Below are 21,722 nucleotides of genomic sequence, written 5' to 3'. Positions count from 1 at the left end.
TTTATACAATTGTGCAACCATCACCAGAATGTAATTTTTAAACATTTTCATTATTCCAAAAGAAACTTTGTACCCATTAACAGTCACTTTCCATACTCCCTTCCATTCATTTCCCCCCAGCCCTAGATAATCACTCATCTACTTTGTGTCTCTATAAATTTGCCTATCCTGGGTATTTAATATAAATGAGATCAGACAATATATGAGGTTTTTTGTGACTGACTAATTTCAATTAGCATAATGTGCTAAGTGTAGAATGTATTACTAATTCATTCCTTTGTCTTGCCAAATAACATTCTGTTATATGGATATACTACAAACTGTTTATCCATCAGTTTATGTACCTTTGGATTCTTTTCTCTTTAGGGCCATTATGAATAATATTGCTATGAACATTCATGTACAAGTCTGTGTTTGGATATATGTTTTCATTTTTCCTTAGTAACTTAGGAATGAAATTGCTTGGTTAAATGGTATTTATGTTTTAATTTTGAGAAGCTTCTAAACTTTTGCCTAAGGTGGATGCCACATACTACATTTCCACCAGCAATGAAGAAGTATTCTAATTTCTTCACATTCTCACCATTATTTTTTGTCTGCCTTTTTTATTATAGCCATCCTATGAAGTAGTATGTCATAATGATTTTAATATACATATCTTTAATGACTAATGATGTTGAGTGCTTTTTCATACATTTATTCATATGTCTTCTTTGGATAAATGTCTATTAAAATTCTTTACCCATTTTTTATATTTTTTAAAAATATTTATTTATTTACTTGAGAGAGAGAGAGAGAGCAGGAGGAAGAGGGAAAGGGAGAGATAATCTGTAGCAGACTCCGCACTGAGCACAGAGCCTGATGCAGGGCTTGATCTCACAACCCTGAGATCGTGACCTGAGCCAAAACCAAGAGTCGGATGCTCAACTGACTGAGCCACCCAAGTGCCTTTGCCCATTTTTTAATTAGGTTATTTGGGTTTTCAATTACTGAAATTTAAGGATTGCTCATATATTCTGGATACAAGACCCTACTCATATATATGATTTGCAAATATTTTTTCCCATTCCTTGGGTTGTCTTTTCACTTTCTTAGTAGTCTCCTTTGAAGCATCAAAGTTTTTAATTTTTATAAAGTCAGTCATCTCTTTTATCACATTTGGTTTCATATCTAAGAAATCATCACCTAATTGATGATCATAGAGACTTACTCTTGTATTTCTTCTTAGAGTTTTGTAGCTTTAGCTCTTATATTTCAGTCTCTGATTTAGTTTGAGTTCATTTTTGTGTGTGGTGTGAAGTAGGGGTGAAAATCATTATTTTGCATGTGGATATCCAACTGTCCCTGTACTATTTGTTGAAAAGACTGTTCTTTCCTCATTGAATTACCTTGGACCTTTTGTTGAAAATCAACTGACCATAAATGTTAGGGTTTATTTCTGGACTCTCAATTCTGTTTCATGGATCTGTGTCTATCCTTATACCATCTTGTTGTTTCTTGATTTTATAAAGACCCATCTATCTTAAAGGCATTTAAAATCCCTGACTTTAGGGGCTGGCACAGTTTTCCCATTTTTCTTTTTGTCTTGCATGATCTTTTATCTTATTCATATTTCTGCTAAAATGTCATTTGAGCATTTGAAATATCACTTCTTGGCTGTTCTCCCTAAAATAGCTCCACACTCCTGTTCTATCACTCTCTACTACCTTTCCTGCTCTATTTTTTTCACAGCTTATCTCACAATCTGAAATTACTTATTGTTTACATGTTTAATATGTCTTCCCCACTAGAATGCAAGTTCCATGAGGGCAAGGATATTTTATCTGTCTGAGAAGGTGCCTGGTACTTCGTAGGAAATCAGTAAATATTTGTGGAATAAAGACATGAATCATGATTCCTACAACAATTTTCATTTTCAAAGCTCTAATGGTTTTTCCAAGCAGTTAATTACATAATTGGAGCATGCCATTGAACAACTGGCATACCTTCTAATAGCTCATCACATTATATACTTTTGACAATGCATATTTGAAAGTATCTTTTGTCATATATGCACATATTTATTCAAACAAAAGTTAATTGAGTGCTAACTATATGCCAGCCATTGTCCTAGAAAGTCAGTGAAGAGATAACATAATAGATATGATTAATAGAGGTGATTCAAGTATCCTACTTGCATAAAAATCCATGTGGATGTAGATGCCTCTTCACTAATACTCTCTGATAATACTCTTAGGAGTCAGGCCTAGAAATGGCCTCGTAGTTTAATGTTCTTGATTACAAGGTTCCTTCTTGGTGTTTCAATAATTAACAACCCTCCAATAGATCAAAACTTCATCTTAAATTTTCATCAGTACAGAAGTTTTGAGGTTCTGGTTATTTCACTTCCCAAAAAAATTTTCAAACAACTATATATTTTGGGGTTTTTTAAAGTAAAAGATAAGAAAAGTCAATTATTTTATAACAAATAAGCAAGCTTCCCCTTGATTTTTTACCAAGTAGGCCTCTTGATTATAAGAGACTCAACCTAATAAGACATAAGCAAAAAAAGGATTTTAACTCATATACAGTTAGCTGAGACTCCAGGGATTGGCAAGCTTCAGATGAGGCTTAAAGTAGGCTCATGACCTGTCTGTAGGTTGGTTCCTATCTCAAAAAGACTTTCCCATCATGGTAGAAAAATAGGTCAAAAGCTCCAGACCCTCTCAGATTTAAAACTAGCAGGAGAGAGCAAGATTCTCTTTCCTGGAAATCCTAGTAGGCATCTCATTACTCCTTTTTGATTGGATTACCTTCCCATCCTGTAAACAATCATATTTCTAGAGGATACAGTGCTTTGTTTTAGGCCTAGATAACATGATTCATCCAAAGCATACAGGCTGAGAATAAAGAAGTGGGTGGTTATTCAAAGAGAAATTAAGGTTATAGCTCCAGAATTAGGATGAATGGATCTTAGACAGCAAAAGCAAAGGTATCCATTAAAAGCTTTTATACATACTGCTAAGAAAGACAATGGTAATTAGAACATATCATAGTAAACCAGTTCATTACAGCATCACCAAATATTTTTCTGGAATGCAGTTCCCTAATCCTGAATTATACCTCCCAACACACACACACACACACACACACGTGTTATATGTATGTGCACATGTACACACAAGTGCTACCATTTCCTTTGTTCTTGCCACTAGGTTGTAGAGCATTGCAAGACCAAGTCAGATAACTACCTTCAAGAGATTATAGATTATGACCTTCACAGGGCCTCACTATTATATAACAATCCATTTTATCATAGCCTCTCTAAAATAAGACACAGTATTTTAATTAGAGCAAGATTGACACAGACCAGAGCATGAAGTCAAGTCAAATGATGGGAGCAGATTCTCAAAGAAGCAAATACACCCTTGACTTCCAGCCTGTTATTTATATTTTCAGCCAGAAATTTCATTCATTGAAATCAGTATCTTAATAGAAAATTGAAATGCTGATTTTCATTAAATAAGCTATTTATTAGCCTCTTAGTTCTGACCTTTGGCTAGAACACTGCATTTCCTCTTCGCTAATCCTCTTTAGTTTCTGACTGCTTCTTGGCTGTGAGCTATTCTCTCCTCTTACATTTTTATGGCCCCGTTACCAGGCAGGTGGAACTCCTTGTATGTGAGATGAATACTCTCTGACATGCTTTATGGGACCCAACAGTCACAACACAACCTATTAGCCATACCATAGCATGCCCAAGGGCAGTCTAGCTTCAGATCCGAATTTATGGTTGTTTGTCACATTTATAAAACCACAGTGTCCTCTTTATTATTTCTATTATTAAAAAATATATTGAGGCAGTTCTTCACATACTTGGCACATATGAAATTTGTTTCCCTTAGATTTTTAGTGCTTTCCAGATTGACTATAATATAAAATAGATATAGTCAGTGCCTTGAAAGAGAACCACTAGAAAGTGCTCTCAGCAATTTACTTTGTAAATAAAATCTGTTGCATATATTTCCGTTCAGGTTTTATAGTGGCCTGGGGAAAACCAGTGTATATACCTTCCACATATTTCATTGTACAATATAAAATTTTCAAATTAGAAAGATATAACCCAAGTTTCAAATAATTTAGTTGGAAACATGCAGATATATGGGGAAGCACAAAGGTAAAGTGTTTAAATCATATTAGTTCCTTTCTTACTATTTTCTAATTAACCACTGATAACAAAAAAGGATTACAAGGTAAACTGGTATATTGAATAAAGCTAAAATATAGCTACATCAATCTATTTTACGTTCATATCCACAGATGGTGAGCCATATAAATACAAAACTATTATAAACTGTAGTTGCTATTACCCTATGATAGCTAGTTTTAACAAACCTAGCTCAGTTAGAAGAAAAGCTATAAATAAATATATCTTTAAAAGAAAAATATGGGAAAGTACTTATGGTAATTGCAGTTACCTATAATTTAGAAACTATTCATTAGAGACTCTACCATAAAAATCACATTAGTGGATACTGTTTTGCCCTTGTGTTGCAAGTGAACTATGTAATAGTTAAACATTATATTTATTATTATGAAATATGATAGTAAATTAAGGATAGTCTCATTAAACGGCCAAACCTAATTAATCCAGTTCCCAGCGACTCTTAATATATGCTAATTAAGCCAGGAACAGTACTCAAATTTGCCTTGAACTATCTAAGAGGTAGGGATTAAAGGTATCTTGAAAATAAAAATATAGAAAGCATTTGGGCATTTACATTTGTCCACAAGTAAATTAATAGGCTAACTAAGCAAGATTGCTGGGGAAAGCATTACACTGCTTAAGAAAGCAAACATTTCCAATCATCTTTAAGAACTTTCCCAGTATATATTTATATAAATACAAAATATATGTTAATGCATTTCTTTAGATTTTTTTTTCTTAACTCCTTATTAATCTTTGGCCTGCTAATCTCTGGTAACACTTGGTTCACCTAGTTCCAGCATTTGTTCTGTTCTTAAAAGTTATAAAAGCCTTTCTTTCTTTCTTTCTTTCTTTCTTTCTTTCTTTCTTTCTTTCTTTCTTTCTTTCTTTCTTTCTTTCTTCTTTCTCTCTCTCTTTCCTTCCTTCCTTCCTTCCTTCCTTCCTTCCTTCCTTCCTTCCTTCCTTCCTTCCTTCCTTCCTTCCTTCCTTCCTTCCTTCCTTCCTTCCTTCTTTTCTGTAACCAAGTGTATGCTCCCTGTGGGGTCCCAAGTCTTTCAATCATCTCGGGTCACCCCATCCCACTTTACATGGAAAACTAGCATTTTCACCATGGTCCTCATACATATCCCAGCTCAGGATCATCAAGAATTCCTAGGTTTGGGGATGCCTGGGTAGCTCAGTCGGTTAAGCATCTGCCTTCAGCTCAGGTCATGATCCCAGGGTCCTGGGATCGAGTCCTGTATTGGGCTCCCTGCTCAGCAAGGAGTCTGCTTCTCCCTCTGCCTGCTGCTCCCCCTGCTTGTGCTCTCTCTCTCTCTGACAAATAAATAAAATCTTAAAAAAAAAAAAAAAAAAGAATTCCTGGGTTTGTTATCGCCTCTCTAGGTCATTCCTGGCAATGATTCCCCTTCTGCTGAATTCTTGATCTACATTGTGCACTCACTCTTATAATAGCTTCATCTTTACTACAGCCTGAGCGTGACATGGACCTACTCCTGGTGCCATCATTCCCCCCCTAGGTCTCAAAGCACAAGGCTCTTGTGTTTAACAGACTTTCATTGATGGTTTAGGGTTTGGGGAGATAACACAGCACAGAATACTAGAATATTAGCCCTCACGGTCCTAAATATTTATCAACTATTCCTTATCACAGTTTCTCCATATTCCTGTTTTCAGTGGTCTCCTCTGTCTTCCAAGGCTTCTAACTGCCTCTCCGGGAGCTGGTGCCAAACCCAAACTTCTATGACTGAGTATTTCATTCTTCCTCTGTTCCACCCTCACTAGAGCTCTGGCCAAAAGTTTTCCCCTTTCTCAAAATAAAAACCCTGCTATTTCTAAACAATATAATCATCTACCAGGGAGATGGATTGTACTACTCTCCTAGAAAGCAGTGGCAACTTATTTAAATGCCGTATTTTCCTTCGCTGTACATTTGCAAACTTTCTTTCACTTATTCATACAGTCTCTTCTAATTGGCCATAATATATGTGCATGTAAAGTAGGTAACTGAAACAATGCACAATTTTGTTATTGTTATAAGTATAGCTTTTGATTTTTTAAAACTGCTAATCAGAGTGCATTTCTACACATGATAATGGATAAATACTTGCTAGTGTCTTCTTGCCCAGGTAATTTCAAGCTAGTTTCAATCATAACTTAGGCCTGTAGAAGCACTGAGTATTTGTCCTTTGTGTACTAATATAGTCTAACCCTGAGAACTTAAGTGAAATGTGAATCTTTTCTACGGTGAGGCAGTTAAATTGAAGATATTTAGCTTTGATATATAACTGATCACTTTTTTATGTCTTTTTTACACAGTTTTGTGTGAGAATAGAAAAGAATCCTGGCCTTGGATTCAGTATCAGTGGTGGAATTAGCGGACAAGGAAATCCATTTAAACCTTCTGACAAGGTAAGAAGTGAATTTCTTATTTATTGGCGGTTTTAATTAGAAAAACACTGTCTTTTACTGCAGGAAAAAAAAAAGGTCAGAAAAAAATGTACTGGGCTTTAATGAACTAGCTAATTATGAAGCCAATTAAGCACATTTTCAGCACAGGGGAAAAAAAATTCACTGCAGTGCTTGACAAATCCTAAGAATAGGGAAAAAAAATTAAGGAAAATTGTTTGGGTTTTGCTTTTTGCTTTGTTAACAATTGTATATATTTTTAAAGAAAACTATACGCACAATTTATAACAAGTTGTTTCTAAAAGTGTACTTGTAGATCAGTTATCTGGGAAAATGTTTCCTCGTAGTAACAGAATGATTAAATAATGCTTCAATGCCAGGGCCAACTGACTGAAATGTTGTTCAGTAATCATGTTGATAAAGTATTTCACTAATAGAAATATAGAACTGAAAGACCACAGAAAACAAACATTCTATGGGAAAATCAAAGCTAGCCATGGCAGAAAAATCAGGGCTCCTCTCATGCTTACCTCTTTGTCAAACCATGGGTAAAAGTTCACCCCCATCTCCATGCTGAACACCCAACGTGCTGTCCATACTCCCATTGGGCCTGTATGATCCCATTGTGGACCTGGACCACCTGACTTTTTTATTTTAAAAATGTTACCCTGAGGGCACCTGGGTGGCTCAGTTGGTTAAAGCGACTGCCTTCGGCTCAGGTCATGATCCTGGAGTCCCTGGATCGAGTCCCGCATCAGGCTCCCTGCTCGGCGGGGAGTCTGCATCTCCCTCTGACCCTCCCCCCCTCTCATGTGCTCTCTCTCTCATTCTCTCTCTCTCAAATAAATAAATAAAATCTTTAAAAAAATGTTACCCTGAGTTACATAACCTACCCTGCTACCATCAGTGTTTAATGCCCTCAGCTTTGAATCAATTATTAATTATAATTTGCTGATAATTGAAACTATCTGCTTTTGAACTCATCACATTTAATTGCATTAAGTGACATCACAAAACTTTGGGATGATGAAAAAAGACAGAAATTAGATATGAATAAAACCTCCACAGGTTCTCGATTTACCTTTGAGTCACAACCTGAGACAGATTCTTTCAACTCATCACTATTATAAAAAATAACCCACACATCAATTTCTGATCATAAAACTGCTTCTGAAAAAACTTGGGTGTCCCTGCTCTGGAGATTTCTATAGCCTGAAACAGAGCCTTTAATCCCTTATTTTCCTCTACTTCTTCCCAATCTTCTTGTTTTCTAACATTCTTTATGCCCTTCTTCCTTTCCTTTCTTGAAAAGAAGAGAGGAAGAGGTTGGACTATAAGGTAGAATTATTCACACCATACACATTAAGATGGTAGGGACAAGAAAGAAATCCCCAGCGGCTATAGATGGGAGTACCTCTGGTCAACTGGTTGGAATGTGCATGAGGCAGCCCTATAGAATTCGGAGAATGCCAGTTAGCAACGTCTTTTCATAAGTAACTACTGACTTTCTATTTTGAAATGATGTTGGGGATAACTACTGATCTAGTAGAATTAAAATACTCATGGTTTAGTAGGATCAAGTGTTTACTTAATTTTAACAAATTATAAATATATTTTAAGACAAAAAGTATGAAAGTTCAAAATTATCAGAAACATATGATAGTATTTTTAAAAACCTCAATCACTGGGGTGCCTGGGTGGCTCAGTCGTTAAGCGTCTGCCTTCAGCTCAGGTCATGATCCCGGGGTCCTGGGATCCAGCACCGCATCTGGCTCCCTGCTGGGTGGGAAGCCTGCTTCTTCCTCTCCCACTCCCCCTGCTTGTGTTCCCTCTCTCACTGTGTCCTCTGTCTCTCAAATAAATAAAATCTTTAAAAAACAACAACAACAACAAAAAAACCACCCTCAATCATTATGCCTTATTCATCTTGACTCTTTGTCTCTGGTTTCACATCTTCTCCACAAGTTCTTTCAATGAGAAGTTAATCACCGTATCATTCTTCAGATAGTTAAAATCCAAAAGACATGTTTTTCTCTCCTTTCTCACCAGCTTATATACCTTTTCATTATATTTTTGGAAGGCACAGGGTAATAAATGTTTTAAACTAAGGATGAACAGATTGCTAAATAGTCAAGAGGTCTGAATGCTATTGCTTTTCTGCTGTTATTTTCAACTAAAGGAGAGAATAAATGTGAGACTTTAAAATTATTGCCTGTAATTCTTCCACTACGACAAATAAGAACATTTTATATCTATTAATTTAATTTCTCATTTGTAACATTTTGATGACTCTAGTGAGACTGAACTATTTCTATGATATTATAATTTGCTCTTTTGGTTAAATGCAACAGATATAAAGCTTGAATTGATAATGGGTCCACTGAAAGATTTCCCCTCGAAAGCACTTTTCTTCGCCTGATTACTCTCTAAAACACTTCACAATCTGAAAAGTGAATTTCTATTATTGCAAAATTGATGAGAGTAATTAGAAGTTCCAAATCTGCAGAAGTCTCTCAAGACTGCTCTTAATTTATTGACCACTTTTGATGTCACGCCAAACATATAGTGGATATTTAGTTAAAAGTGTACAGAGGATCTAAAGACATTGGGTCTGACAGTTACAAGAACTTAATTCACTCACAAGGAAAGGGATTAATCTCTTGGAAATTCAGTTGCATTTCTTTAGCCCCATGTCCCATTCTTGTAGTGGTTCCATAAAATTTAGAGTAGAACCCAGTGTCTAAACTAACCAAAAAGGCCAAACAGTAAGAAAATGAAAATGAACTTAAAAAATACTCTTCTCTCCAATGCTGAAAAAGAGACTGTTTTTTTTTTTTTTATGAGTTGGCTAATTTATAGCTAAGGGTGAGGAGAACCAAATTAAACAGATATTTAAATTTAACAGATACTGCCTGAGTCAGAGGTGGATGCTTTATAAGGAGTCCTAGTCAGGCAGAAGCTTAAACTTTAATATGATACATATTCTCTTCCAATAAACAGATCATGGATTAGAAATATTCTCAGAAGCACACTATATTATTTTACTTACTGCTCATGAATGTTTGAATGCTTTGTAAAATTCTAAGTATCCAAGATAACTGAATGTCTTCAAGGCATTGAGGACCTTATATATGAAGTAGCCAGTAGATTTATTCCATCCTCTTCATTATGATTGATGGGAGCCACCATTTCAGCCAAATGCCAAGGACCATTGTGAGATAGGATCCAAACTGATTACCTGCTATATAGTCAGACAGGGAGAGCATGAAGTATGAAGTAGTCACCCCAAAAGGCTGGGACAAAAGTGAGCTGTGTTGTTTGTCTGGCAGAAGTTCCCTTTTAAATTCTGAGGTAGCAGGCGCCTGGGTGGCTCAGATGGTTAAGCATCTGCCTTCAGCTCAGGTCATGATCCCAGGGTCCTGGGATGGAGTCCTGCATCGGGCTCCCTGCTCCTTGGGAGCCTGCTTCTCCCTCTGCCTCTCTCTCTCTCTCTCTGTCTCTCATGAATGAATAAATAAAATATTTTTAAAAAATAAATAAATAAATAAAAATAAATTCTGGGGTAGCATGAGATTATGCAGAAAACACTTAAGACAGTCCAAAAGTTAACTGAGGCTTTAGAGGGAATTCAAGATTAAGCCAGACATGGGGACTGTTTTGTACTAGACTTTGAAAGCTTCTAACAGCACCTGGTCTTACAAGCTTAACTCCTCTCAAAGACCCCAAGGTTGTCCTAATTGAATATGGTCTTCTGGGACTAAATGGATGGAGCACAGTTAGTCCTGCAGCTCATGTCATTGTCAGAACAAGGTTTAATAATTAAATAGACTTTTTCACTTATCACGGAGTTCATTATTTTGGGTTCACTGCCAGGTGAAAACTGCTTTTACATACTTAGAAAGGGAACACTGTAGAAAACCAGATGAATACGGTCCTACATAATGCTTGCTTTTGCCCTCCCAGTAAAGTGGATGGAAACCATGATCTGGTCTATTATCATAGGAAATATTGCTGTCAGGATAGCCATATGCTACAGAGAGATGAAAGATTTTGATCTAAAAAATCTGATGATAATAATAAAAGTAATAAAAATAACAGCCTTTTATTGAGTATCTATAATGTCCTGGTCACTCTATTAGGCTCTTTATATACTTACCTGATCTTCATAACAACTTGTGTTAGTTGAGTATTATTATCCCTCATTTTGCTGAGGCCCAGAGAGGTTAATTAACTTGTCCAAGGTCATTCAGGTGATCTGTGGCAGACAAGATTTGAACACAAATTGATCTGATTCTAAATCCTCTTCTCTTAACAAACACTATGATGTATGCCTCTCTCTGCAAATGCCACTTAGCAGAAGAGCCACAGGACAAATTTATACCCTGTAGAGTTGAGACTAATGTGATATTCTAATATTGAAAGTATTACAAAGTCCTCTAATTAGTCATAGTCTAGATATTTGTTTCAACAAATCCTTGGAAGTCAGCATGTATTCTCTAATGAACCTAGATAATTAGAAATGGACTGTACATGGTGGATTACTAAGCAATTACATAACTTTTGGACTAAGGTATCATTATAGTGGTGATTCTGCCAATGGAACAAACCACAGTAATCTTTGCCTATTTTTAAATGTTCATGGGATAATAATTCATGTTTGCAAAATTCAAATAATTGACCAATACAATTTCCACCTGATGCTGTTAGAAAGAAGAGACTGGATTAAATGGATGACTGATACCATGTTATTGTAGTGACTTCATAGGTCAGCCCAAGACTCTGAAGATGAATGGATTTTTAATGATGCATTCACATAGCTCATTATTCAGGGACTGTTATCCCTCCTTGCCTCATTTAAGGAGAAAGGACTAAGCTCTTAAAGTTTAAAGATATTAAAGAGGGGCGCCTGGGTGGCTAGTTGGTTAAGCTTCTGCCTTTGGCTCAGGTCATGATCCTGGGGTCCTGGGATCAAACCCCACATCGGGCTCTCTGCTCGCTGAGGAGCCTGTTTCTCCATCTCCTTCTGCCTGCCCCTCCCTCTTCTTGTGCACGCTCTCTCTCTGTCAAATAAATGGGTAAAATTTTTTTTTAAAAAATAAAGATATTAAAGAAAACTCATAGTCCCTTTCTCTATATGCTCTAAACATAGTACTGAACAGTCCCATGAACAATTATCTAGTCATAGTATCAAAATGAAAGCCATGTTACAGATATCCTCAAAACACTGAACATCAGAAAATATACATACTGGGACACTGGGACCAAACAATCACTGATTCTCCACAGTTTGAACATAATAACCACATTCAGCAGATGTCATAGATCCTACCCATATTTCTACTGATTTGGGCAATCTGCATGTAGACACAAAGATGATAGGAGAAGTAAATCCATGTTCTCAAAATTTTTAAATGTCTTACTTTGCCTGTGGTACAGGTAAAATCCCAAGCCCAGGAAAAATACTGGAGTCATGGCAAATGTAAAATAAAATTGCCAATAAGCTCTACATAAATGTCCTGGAATTTAGAATACCTTACTCTATTTTATCCTATATGACTTCTAAAAGATTGACTCCAGATGCCAGAACAGCCTGCAAACAGGACTTAAACACCTTTACAAACCCCTTCCTCACCTAGAAAAACAATGGGACTTTTTCTTTGTGTGGAGATGGGTATTGCATCAAATAAAAATTTGTATATGGTTAATATTAAGAGAAGAGGGACTAGATGTGCGGAATCAAAGCATTTACTTGATACCTTTACCCAGGAATAATAACTGCCAGAGGCACACTTGGCAGTGGCAAGTTAGGAAAGCACAAGAATAATCTTCCAGGTGGCTCAGCCTCATGGCATTGGGTGATTCATAAACACAAAGTTGCAGAGATATGCTCTTACTTATGAAGAGGGTACAGTCTACATGTCTATCTCTTGTCATGTGTTCTTCATGGATATAAAAATCAAGAATAGAAAACACATTTGTCTACAACTCCATAGAGCATATTATTTATATTTACTGCATAAATACTAAACTGCATATAACACATGTCCTTTATTTTGTACTACTAGACATATATGATTTATTTTATATATTTCTATATTAATTTTATACTATAACATGTATCTGTCCTATCCTTAATTCTACTTCAAGTGATTATGTAATGCAAAGTAATTTGGAGAATATATGGATTATGTGAAAGTAACATTCAGGAACAAGGGATAGAGATAATACTGTTTACATACTGCATTTTGGACTAACGTTAAGAAGGGATTAAAACATCTTTTTTAGATATAAAACTAAATTTTTATTTACTTATCTTTTTTATTTTCTTTTGGGGGGGAGGGGCAAGGGGAAGGGGCAGAGGGAGAGGAAGAGAGAGAATCTTAAGCAGGCTCCACATCCAACATGGAGCCTGACGCGGGGCTGGATCTCACAACCCTGAGATCATGACCTGAGCTGAAATCAAGACTTGGACACTTAACCAATTAAGCCACCCAGGTGCCCCTAGATATAAAATTAAATTTTTAAAATTAAATACCAAGCGGGTGCCTGGGTGGCTCAGTTGGTTAAGCATCTGCCTTCGGCTCAGGTCATGATCCCCGGGTCCTGGGATTGAGACACACATCGGGCTCCCTGCTCAGTAGGGAGCCTGCTTCTCCCTCTCCCTCTGCTTGTGCTCTCTCTGTCCAATAAATAAAATCTTTAAAAAAAAAAAAAGAATCAGCTCTTTGAGTTTACATGATTTCTTCACACACCCAAAAGAGAAAAATGACATGATAAAAGTGTTTTGTAGTTATTTGGTTTTCTTTTTTACTTGTCTTAGATTCCTATCATAGTCCTATGATCTTATCTCTTATTACCTGGCTTTTTTTCTTTTCCCATCTAAGGGTGTTGACTCTAAACTTCCCTGCTCCTTCTGATCTAGTTTTGCAAACCCTTTCTTTAGTTACCAAAGAACACAGATTTGGTTCAATTAGTGATTACTATCTCTTAGGGAAACTAGGACTGTATTTGTAGAATATAGCTGTGTCTTTTTTTTTAAGAAAAAAATTAATCAAAAAAATGACAAGGATTCAAAATCAGATTTTCATCTTTCAGACTGAAAGCCCTTCAGGGCTAGAGATTCCAACATGCTTGCATCTATGAGAAGTAGAAGGCAGACGCTTAACCGACTGAGCCACCCAGGCGTCCCATCAAAGAGCTGGTTCTTAAGTTCTGCAAATTCTGACTTAAATTCTCCCTAAGATCCTTCTAATAAATTGGGAGAAAGCCACAAACAGATGAGAATAGAGTTCCAGGAGAGACTAAGACAAGTTAACCTGAAAGTCTTAGAACTATGCCAGAAAATTAAGCTAGTAGATCAGAATTTAGAGTGTGTTATTTTTTAAAAATAAAAAATTAACCAAAAAATATATATATACTTAAAATATATATTTAAAAATACATATCTATTTTAATAAATCCAGAGTTAGATTAAGCAATGAGTAGATAATAACAGTTAAGGATTATTACATGAGGCCCAAAATTGCAAATATGCATTTGTTTAATTGCCTGTCACCTTTACAATATATTTAGTATAGCTATACATGGTCAGCAACTAATTCTACTGTCTTAAGTATAATGGAGTAGAAAACTACTTCCTATATTTGAAACCTAGTTGATCAAACCCCATCACCATAATACAAATAACATTCCCATAACAAGGTACTATCATTTAACCCCCAAGGACATTCATTAATAGGAAATAGGAAGCAACCTCTTTTCGTGTTGGACTAAACACATTAAAGTGATTAAAGAAGAATCATATCTTACTTTTGTTTGTCTCTTTGTTTACTGAAGTATACCAAAGTCTCTTTGAATGAGAAACATCGTATGTTCACTCTATTTCCTCCTTGGGAAAAAAAAAATGTTTCTACCTTGACTCTGAATGACGAATTTAGTGGGATACCTGGACTTCCTTTACCGTAAGAAAGACTCCACAGTATGTTCGGTTTGTCTGACACACCAGCTGGGGTGACTTCAGTCCCCTGAAGGACTCCATTTCTGAACTATAAAATGATAATGGGCAAAGAGATAGAGAATCAAGAACCACTTTTCCTTAGGTACCTTTTGCCTGAGTGTGAATGGCTTCCCTTCCATTCATCAGCCACATGGAGGTCTCAATGCTTTTCCTCTGGGTGACACGAGTCATCATCCTGTAAAACTGTAACACATTCTTAGTCCCAAATGTCTACAACTGCAGAGTCCTGTTTCCTTAACTTACGCCTGTTAAAAAGTTGCACAGATAATAAATGAAAACATTGCCACTGTAAAATTTTAACTAATTTAGAGGAAGATAGAGACTCAAAAGTGAAGATAGAAGACTAGAGGAAGATAGAGACTCAAAAGTGAAAAAAAAAAATTCTTCTTTGTCATTCCCCACTATACTGCCAATGCACAGCCTTGGCCTAAGAGCCACTTCATCAGTCAGAGTATCAGGAATTCACAACTGTGTGCCTTCTGGGTGTTTATCACTTTGACCTCCTGAGTTCACTGCCACCTCTGAGCAATACTTCTAGCCTGGTCTAACTATACAATGACGTGTTAACCATTACATCAAAGCAAAACTTAAGTCTAAAAGAATCACAGTTTGACTGAATCTAGCTTCCAACAAAATAATTTTTCACTTCAAAAATCTTATTTTAGCACAAGTGACAAAGTTTTCACTGAATTCTTCACTTTGCAGTTCATTATTTTGAAATAGTGTCAAAAATTATGCCATTGAAGAGGCTTTGAGGAAGCCTGCAGTGATGATAATCAAAAAGCTGATTACCGATACTATTTTAGGAATTGCTACAAAGAAGAATCCACAGCCATCTACAGTCCCCTACTCTTGTTTCTAATAGTTTCTACTATTTTATGCTGCATATGAAGCTGGAAGGAAAAGCCACGAGGGGCTTTGACAGAATCAGTAAACTGTTCAAACTCAGCAATCCAAATATTCACTACCCCTCGAGGTGGCATATTAAATATAGGCTTTAAAGAATTCATGAAATAAAAGAAAGAAAAATATTTTTTATTTCTTTCAAAGAGGAAAAATCTGAAAAGACAATATGTGAAGGAGTTTGATCATTTACCTTTAAGAGAAAATATGAAAATCAAATGAAAGAAAATTTTTTTCAGCTCAAGAATTTCATTAAGATACGAACAGGAAGCAAAGGTACTTTCAGTCACAATGGACAGACATCCCAGAGATGTTTCATTGTTTCTTAATAATTGGAATACTGGAGGGGCGCCTGGGTGGCTCAGTCGTTGAGTGTCTGCCTTCAGCTCGGGTCATGGTCCCAGGGTCCTGGGATCGAGCCCCACATCGGGCTCCCTGCTCCGCGGGAAGCCTGCTTCTCCCTCTCCCACTCCCCCTGCTTGTGTTCCTGCTCTCGCTATCTCTCTCCCTGTCAAATAAATAAATAAAATCTTAAAATAAATAAATAACTGGAATACTGGAGCAATTAATAAAAGGAAAATTGTAATTATAAAGTAACCAAAACCAAACATAATTTTAACACTTACATTCAAATTTCCCCCAAAAAAGAATAGTACGTTATGAGCAGCATGAAACTATAAAAAATATTCTAGTAGTCAATTTGTCATTTCTTATGGGAATCTCAAATAAAGATGAATAAATAGCTTACTTTTTGGATGCTTTTAGCAAGTCAGAAGAGCAGTATCTTGAAAACTATATATAGGTTTATGTTATTTGGCTACTAAACATATATATATATATAGTGTATATATTTATTATCTATATTGGTAGTTAGTGTGTGTGTATATATATATATATATATGAATTTGGCTACTAAACAAACCTTTAAAATGACCTAAAAGAAGGATGCAAGCCTAAAGGGTAAACAATGTATAGTTCATCCATTAGGATCATCTCCATTATATTGCCATTAGGGTATTTGCAATCATGTAGTCAGTTTCTATGGGTTTTATCAGTCTCCTTTTTGCTCCAATGAATTATTAATAAATCTTTTACAAATGTAGCCAATAATGTTTACATTATTTAAAAATGTGTGAAAGAGAGTTTAATAAAGAAATGTATACACCATCTATATGTTTATTCCTTTAAATATCTATGCGTAAGATTTTTGAGAAATTTTAGAGGACTTTGGTCAGTTGTAGCATATTTATATCTCTGTCTCTTGAGGGTCAAATTTCCTAGGCTTCTAAACAATTATTTCTGTTCATCTCTTATGGATTTTACATTTCATTGTTTTGTCGACTAAAGTTCATTAATACGCGGAAGCATCATATTCACTGCCAATGCCCCTTCTTCTTCCTCTCTTCCTCCCCACTCTCCTTTAGTTTCTAATGGCCATGGATAAATCTCTTCTTTTGATACATGTAGATTCCTCAGTTGTTAAGGTAGCAAATTATTCAAAGCCTAAGATTTGACACTCAGCAATTAATTTGAAAATTTTTGTGATCACACTCTGATTCATAAAGAGAGCTACTGATTAAAACCTTTATATCCTTAATAAATAAATAAAATCTTAAAAAAAAAAAAAAGAAAAAAAAAGGGGCACCTGGGTGGCTCAGTCGTTAAGTGTCTGCCTTCGGCTCAGGTCATGATCCCAGCGTCCTGGGATCGAGCCCCGCATCAGGCTCCCTGCTCCGCAGGAAGCCTGCTTCTCTCTCTCCTGCTCCCCCTGCTTGTGTTTCCTCTCTCGCTGTGTCTCTCCCTGTCAAATAAATAAATAAAATCTTAAAAAAAAAAAAACTTTATATCCTTGATAGGTCAAGTCCTCTACGAATCGCAGGGGTTAAGTAAATGCAGTCTATTGTGTGTGTGTACTTCTGTTTCCATGAGCTACAACATAGCTTCATATTAACCTTTCCCAACCCATGAAAAAAAAATTATTTGCACATTTTTGGCAAAAAAAACCAACAAAAAACAAAAAACAAAACAAACAAACCTTTAATATCTATTGAATCTATAGCTGTGTTTGTTCTTTATGAGTCAGTTTTTCCTCCAGAAACACTTTTTGAACTTTCATAATTATATGAAAGCATAAAATACTATATTTTATAATATTTAACCAATGTGTTCTGAATTGTAATAATAAGAGTATGTGATTTTTATTTGAGATACGGCCTTCCTAGAAACCAATTTCTTACCATCAGCTAGAGCCAGGATTTTTCAGAATTTTAAAGAAAAGCATATTTCATAAATTGAAGTTGCAGTTCCCTTAAGACAAGTTCTATTTTGGGTTCTACATTTACAACAGCTGAGACTGTCAGAGTCATTCACCTTCATCATTAAAAAGCCATATAAAGTACCTTTCTCTTCTAAAGTTAGAATATTAAATGTTGGCCTTGTAGACTAACTTTCTAAGTCCATTAAGGTTTATGTCCAGAGGTGTATAGACTAGGTAACCAGTAAGACAAGGTCAGATCTTAACACTATGAAAAACCTCCCATACTCACTACTGTTCAAAATTACTTGTGAAAAGTTAAAACTTTTTAAAAAACCTATTCAGGATACTTTTGGAAAACAAAACCATTTATGACTTGCATAAAGGCGGGTTTTTTTTAAATGGGGAAGAAAAATGAAATGGCAACAGGTCATGCCTATTAGCAACACCTGGCCAGCCCTCTCTAGATTGCTTTGGTGCAAACGTGTGTGGGGTCCCTCTGTGATGCATGAGTCCAGGAGGTTTGTGTCTGACTCAAGCACACCCAGATATCGGTGTCTGAGGAAAGCAAACATATATTCTTTGGAAAAGGCTGCAGTACGTATTTTATTGCTCTGTTGTGAGATGCTCTCTAGAGGTGGTGCTAGGGGAAAACCATTGTGCTGGTCATGAAATGTCAGACATTAGAAAAACACACTCAGACAGTGTGTTAGTAACACCTAAGTCAGTAACTAGATTTTAGCAGCTATTACTGTAAAGAGCTAATGATCCTGACTTGGAGATACCAAAGGAAGTAGCCCCTGAAAGTTACTAAGAACCATCAGGAAGCCCTCTAGTTGGGACCCATGTCCACTACTGAGAGAGAACAATAATTGGAACCATTACCACTAAGAGCAACCACTGGAAAACCACAGATGAGGTAGTAGAGACTTCCCAGCCTTCTTCCTATACTCTTCCCTGAATAGGAGATGCAAATCCTCTTAACTGCTGGGCATTCAAGGGAAAGATAACAAATGTTGGCCTTTCAATATACTCCAGATTGAGGGTAAAGAAGAATTTCTGGACAATAAATTTAGAACAATTAGAGACTCAGAAACTCTCAGTATGGGTCTTACTGGATATAAAGACCTTGGATCTTAGCTCAACTTTCAGATTTTCAACAATTATGGTAACATCGATTGACACTACACTGAATGCCATCCACTGTTCTAAGTGTTTTTGTATATATATACTCAATCTAATAACTATGAGGTATTGCCATTACTATACCCATCTTACTGATGAGGGAAAGTTAAGTACACAAAAGTTAATTAACTTGCCCAATTTTTTAATGGTGAACACAGGCTAACTCCAGAGCTATGCTCTTACTTCTTACACTATAGGGAAGGCAGAAAAAATGCAACCCCCCCCCCGCCCCCAGCCCAAAGATAGCCATATCCTAATGCCTAGAATCTGTGAATATGTTACATTACATGGCAAAAAGGACTTTGCAGGTGAGTTAAAATTATGGACCTTGAGATGAGGAGATTATCCTGGATCCAGGTGGGCTTCCAATCTAATCACATAGGTCCTTAGAAATACAGAATCTTGGGCGCCTGAGTGGCTCAGTTGGTTAAGCGACTGCCTTCGGCTCGGGTCATGATCCTGGAGTCCCTGGATCGAGTCCCACATCCGGCTCCCTGCTGAGCAGGGAGTCTGCTTCGCCCTCTGACCCTCCCCCCTCTCATGTGCTCTCTCTCTCTCATTCTCTCTGTCTCAAATAAATAAATAAAATCTTAAAAAAAAAAGAAAGAATCTTTCTTGACTATGATCAGAAGGAGATGTGAATATAGAAAAATGGTGAGAGATAAATACAACTGCTCGCTGTGAAGATGGAAAAGGGGGACTATGTGTCAAGGAATGTGGACATTTACTAGAAGTTGGAAAAAACAAGGAAACGGATTCTCCACTAGAGATTCCAGAAAATAATGCATCCCTGCCAACATCTTTGTTTTAGCCCAGTAAGACCAGTTTTGCACTTCTAACATACGGAACCATAAGAATAAATTTGTGATGTTTTAAGCCACTAAATTTGTGATAACTTGACAGCAGCCGCAAAATACTAATATATACTGCCTTGTTGAAAAAGAGTTACTGAGGCATTTTCCTTCCTTGGGCAAAATGGTTTTGCTATAACCTTAGGGGTATAAGTTGTTTTGTTTGTTCTGAATGTATTACATGGTAGTTTGTCCCACATTTAACACTCAACCAAATGTTACAAGAAACTGAACAGAGTTCCACAGAGTTATAAAATTGACCAAATGCCATGATATGGATCTTTGATACATACATGATGGCTTTTTACCAACCAGTGGGAAGTTCCTGTTCTAATGTTCAGAATACAAATAGTCTGATTCCTCACCAAATTCTGTCATCAGGGCCAAAGCATTCTTTGAAATTTCAGAATAAAATGAATTTGTTGAGAGGGAGACTAACACATTACTACCTGAGCTTTTCCAGAACTGTACCAAAGTTATCAATATTCATCATAACAGATACCACAAAATGGGTTCAGAGGTATTTTTCTCATATGGCTGTATGTATATACATAAATACAGTGAAAAATCAGGGCACTGGCCTTTGCAGGCAGTGTTTTGGGAAACATTCCACCTCCATAAATTCTGAATGCCACAGACCCTTATCAAACATAATACTCATTGCTATCTGCTTCAACTAATGTGTCAGTATGCTGCCTGATAAGATATATCTGTATATATATATATATATATATATATATATATATATATATATAACCCAACTATACCAGTGGGCAGTAGCAGTTTCTTAGTTGAGGAAATGTATTGATTGAAAAGAAATATTAAAGCTTTAGAAAGCAGCAATAAATGCTTTGGAAGACTCAGGCCACTATAAGAGTAAACTTCAAAGCAGATCTTCAGTGGGTGCCTGGGTGGCTCAGTCGGTTAAGCATCCAAGTCTTGATTTCGGCTCAGGTCATGATCTCAGGGTCGTGGGATCCAGCCCCACGTCAGGCTCTACGCTCAGCAGGGAGTCTGCTTCAGATTCTCTCTCTCTCTCCCTCCCCCCTCCCCAGGCTTGCTCCCGCTCTCTCTAGAATAAATAAATCTCTAAAAAAACCAACAACAACAACACAGCAAGTCTTCAAAACAGCGGTTGAATCCCACAGAGCTTTGTGATGGATGAAATTAAACCTGCCACGTACATTACACTTGTATTCTGTCAGCAGTCAGGCTGTGGAGCATTACAAGTTCCTTCCAGCATTGCAGATACAATGGTGGTAATTTAGCTCCTATGGTCTGGATTCATGCAAACATTATTAAAATGGTTCCCATAGAATAAGCTGAAGAAAGGCAATCAAAATTAACTAGGTAGCCCAACGTTGACTGCTGGGATAAAGAGAACAACTTCACCTCCAGCACCCAGAGATGTAGTGGCTTATTTTGGGCAAGGGCATTCTGCCTGTTGTACAGAGACCTGGATAGCAAAGAGGGGGACTAACAGAAGGACCAAGCATATACAGTTTCCTGGACTGATGGCATGAATGTTATGTGCCCGGTGTGTAAAGGGCCGTGGGGATTATATTTGTTTTCACAACCAGTGCCATTCCCTGGTCTGGTGGATTCACCATCGTGCCTTCTGTTACTGTCCTTTTCAAACAACCTGTTTTCTTATTCCTTTTGAATTGGCCATTTGTACAACTGAATAGACAAAAGTAACTAGCTGAGCATCACTCTGAATAGTGACACTGTTAAACTAAAATTTTTTTAAAGTTTTTATTATTATTTTCTTGATGTTATAAGTAGTACATAATTATTGTAGAAAAATTAGAAAAGACATAAAGCAAAAAGGAAATATATATATATATGTATACATATATGTGTATATATATATATACATATGAAGTCTCATTCCCCAGTATAACCACGATTAATGTT

General features: G+C 36.4%; 1 protein-coding gene and 1 long non-coding RNA gene across 2 annotated transcripts in view; one reads left to right on the top strand and one right to left on the bottom strand.

Moving 5' to 3' along the window:
• The window catches only part of LRRC7 (leucine rich repeat containing 7), a 959,434-nt gene that overhangs the window by 921,045 nt on the left and 16,667 nt on the right, over positions 1 to 21,722 (top strand). Inside the window, exon 26 of the mRNA XM_064588988.1 lies at positions 6,506 to 6,598. Coding sequence (XP_064445058.1) covers positions 6,506 to 6,598 — 93 coding nt within the window. The remainder of the gene's footprint in view (positions 1 to 6,505; positions 6,599 to 21,722) is intronic.
• On the bottom strand, positions 9,436 to 15,286 carry LOC135364166 (uncharacterized). The gene is made up of 3 exons (XR_010410906.1): positions 14,699 to 15,286; positions 10,752 to 10,850; positions 9,436 to 9,836 (listed from the first exon to the last, which is right to left on the bottom strand). It is a non-coding gene; the product is annotated as an uncharacterized LOC135364166 (long non-coding RNA).

This window comes from Mirounga angustirostris, unplaced genomic scaffold (genome assembly GCF_029215605.1).
Source record: "Mirounga angustirostris isolate CCGP_5_RB_7025 unplaced genomic scaffold, mMirAng1.0.hap1 SCAF_4, whole genome shotgun sequence".
NCBI lineage: Eukaryota > Metazoa > Chordata > Mammalia > Carnivora > Phocidae > Mirounga > Mirounga angustirostris.
This window is presented reverse-complemented; position numbering and strand designations above follow the sequence as displayed.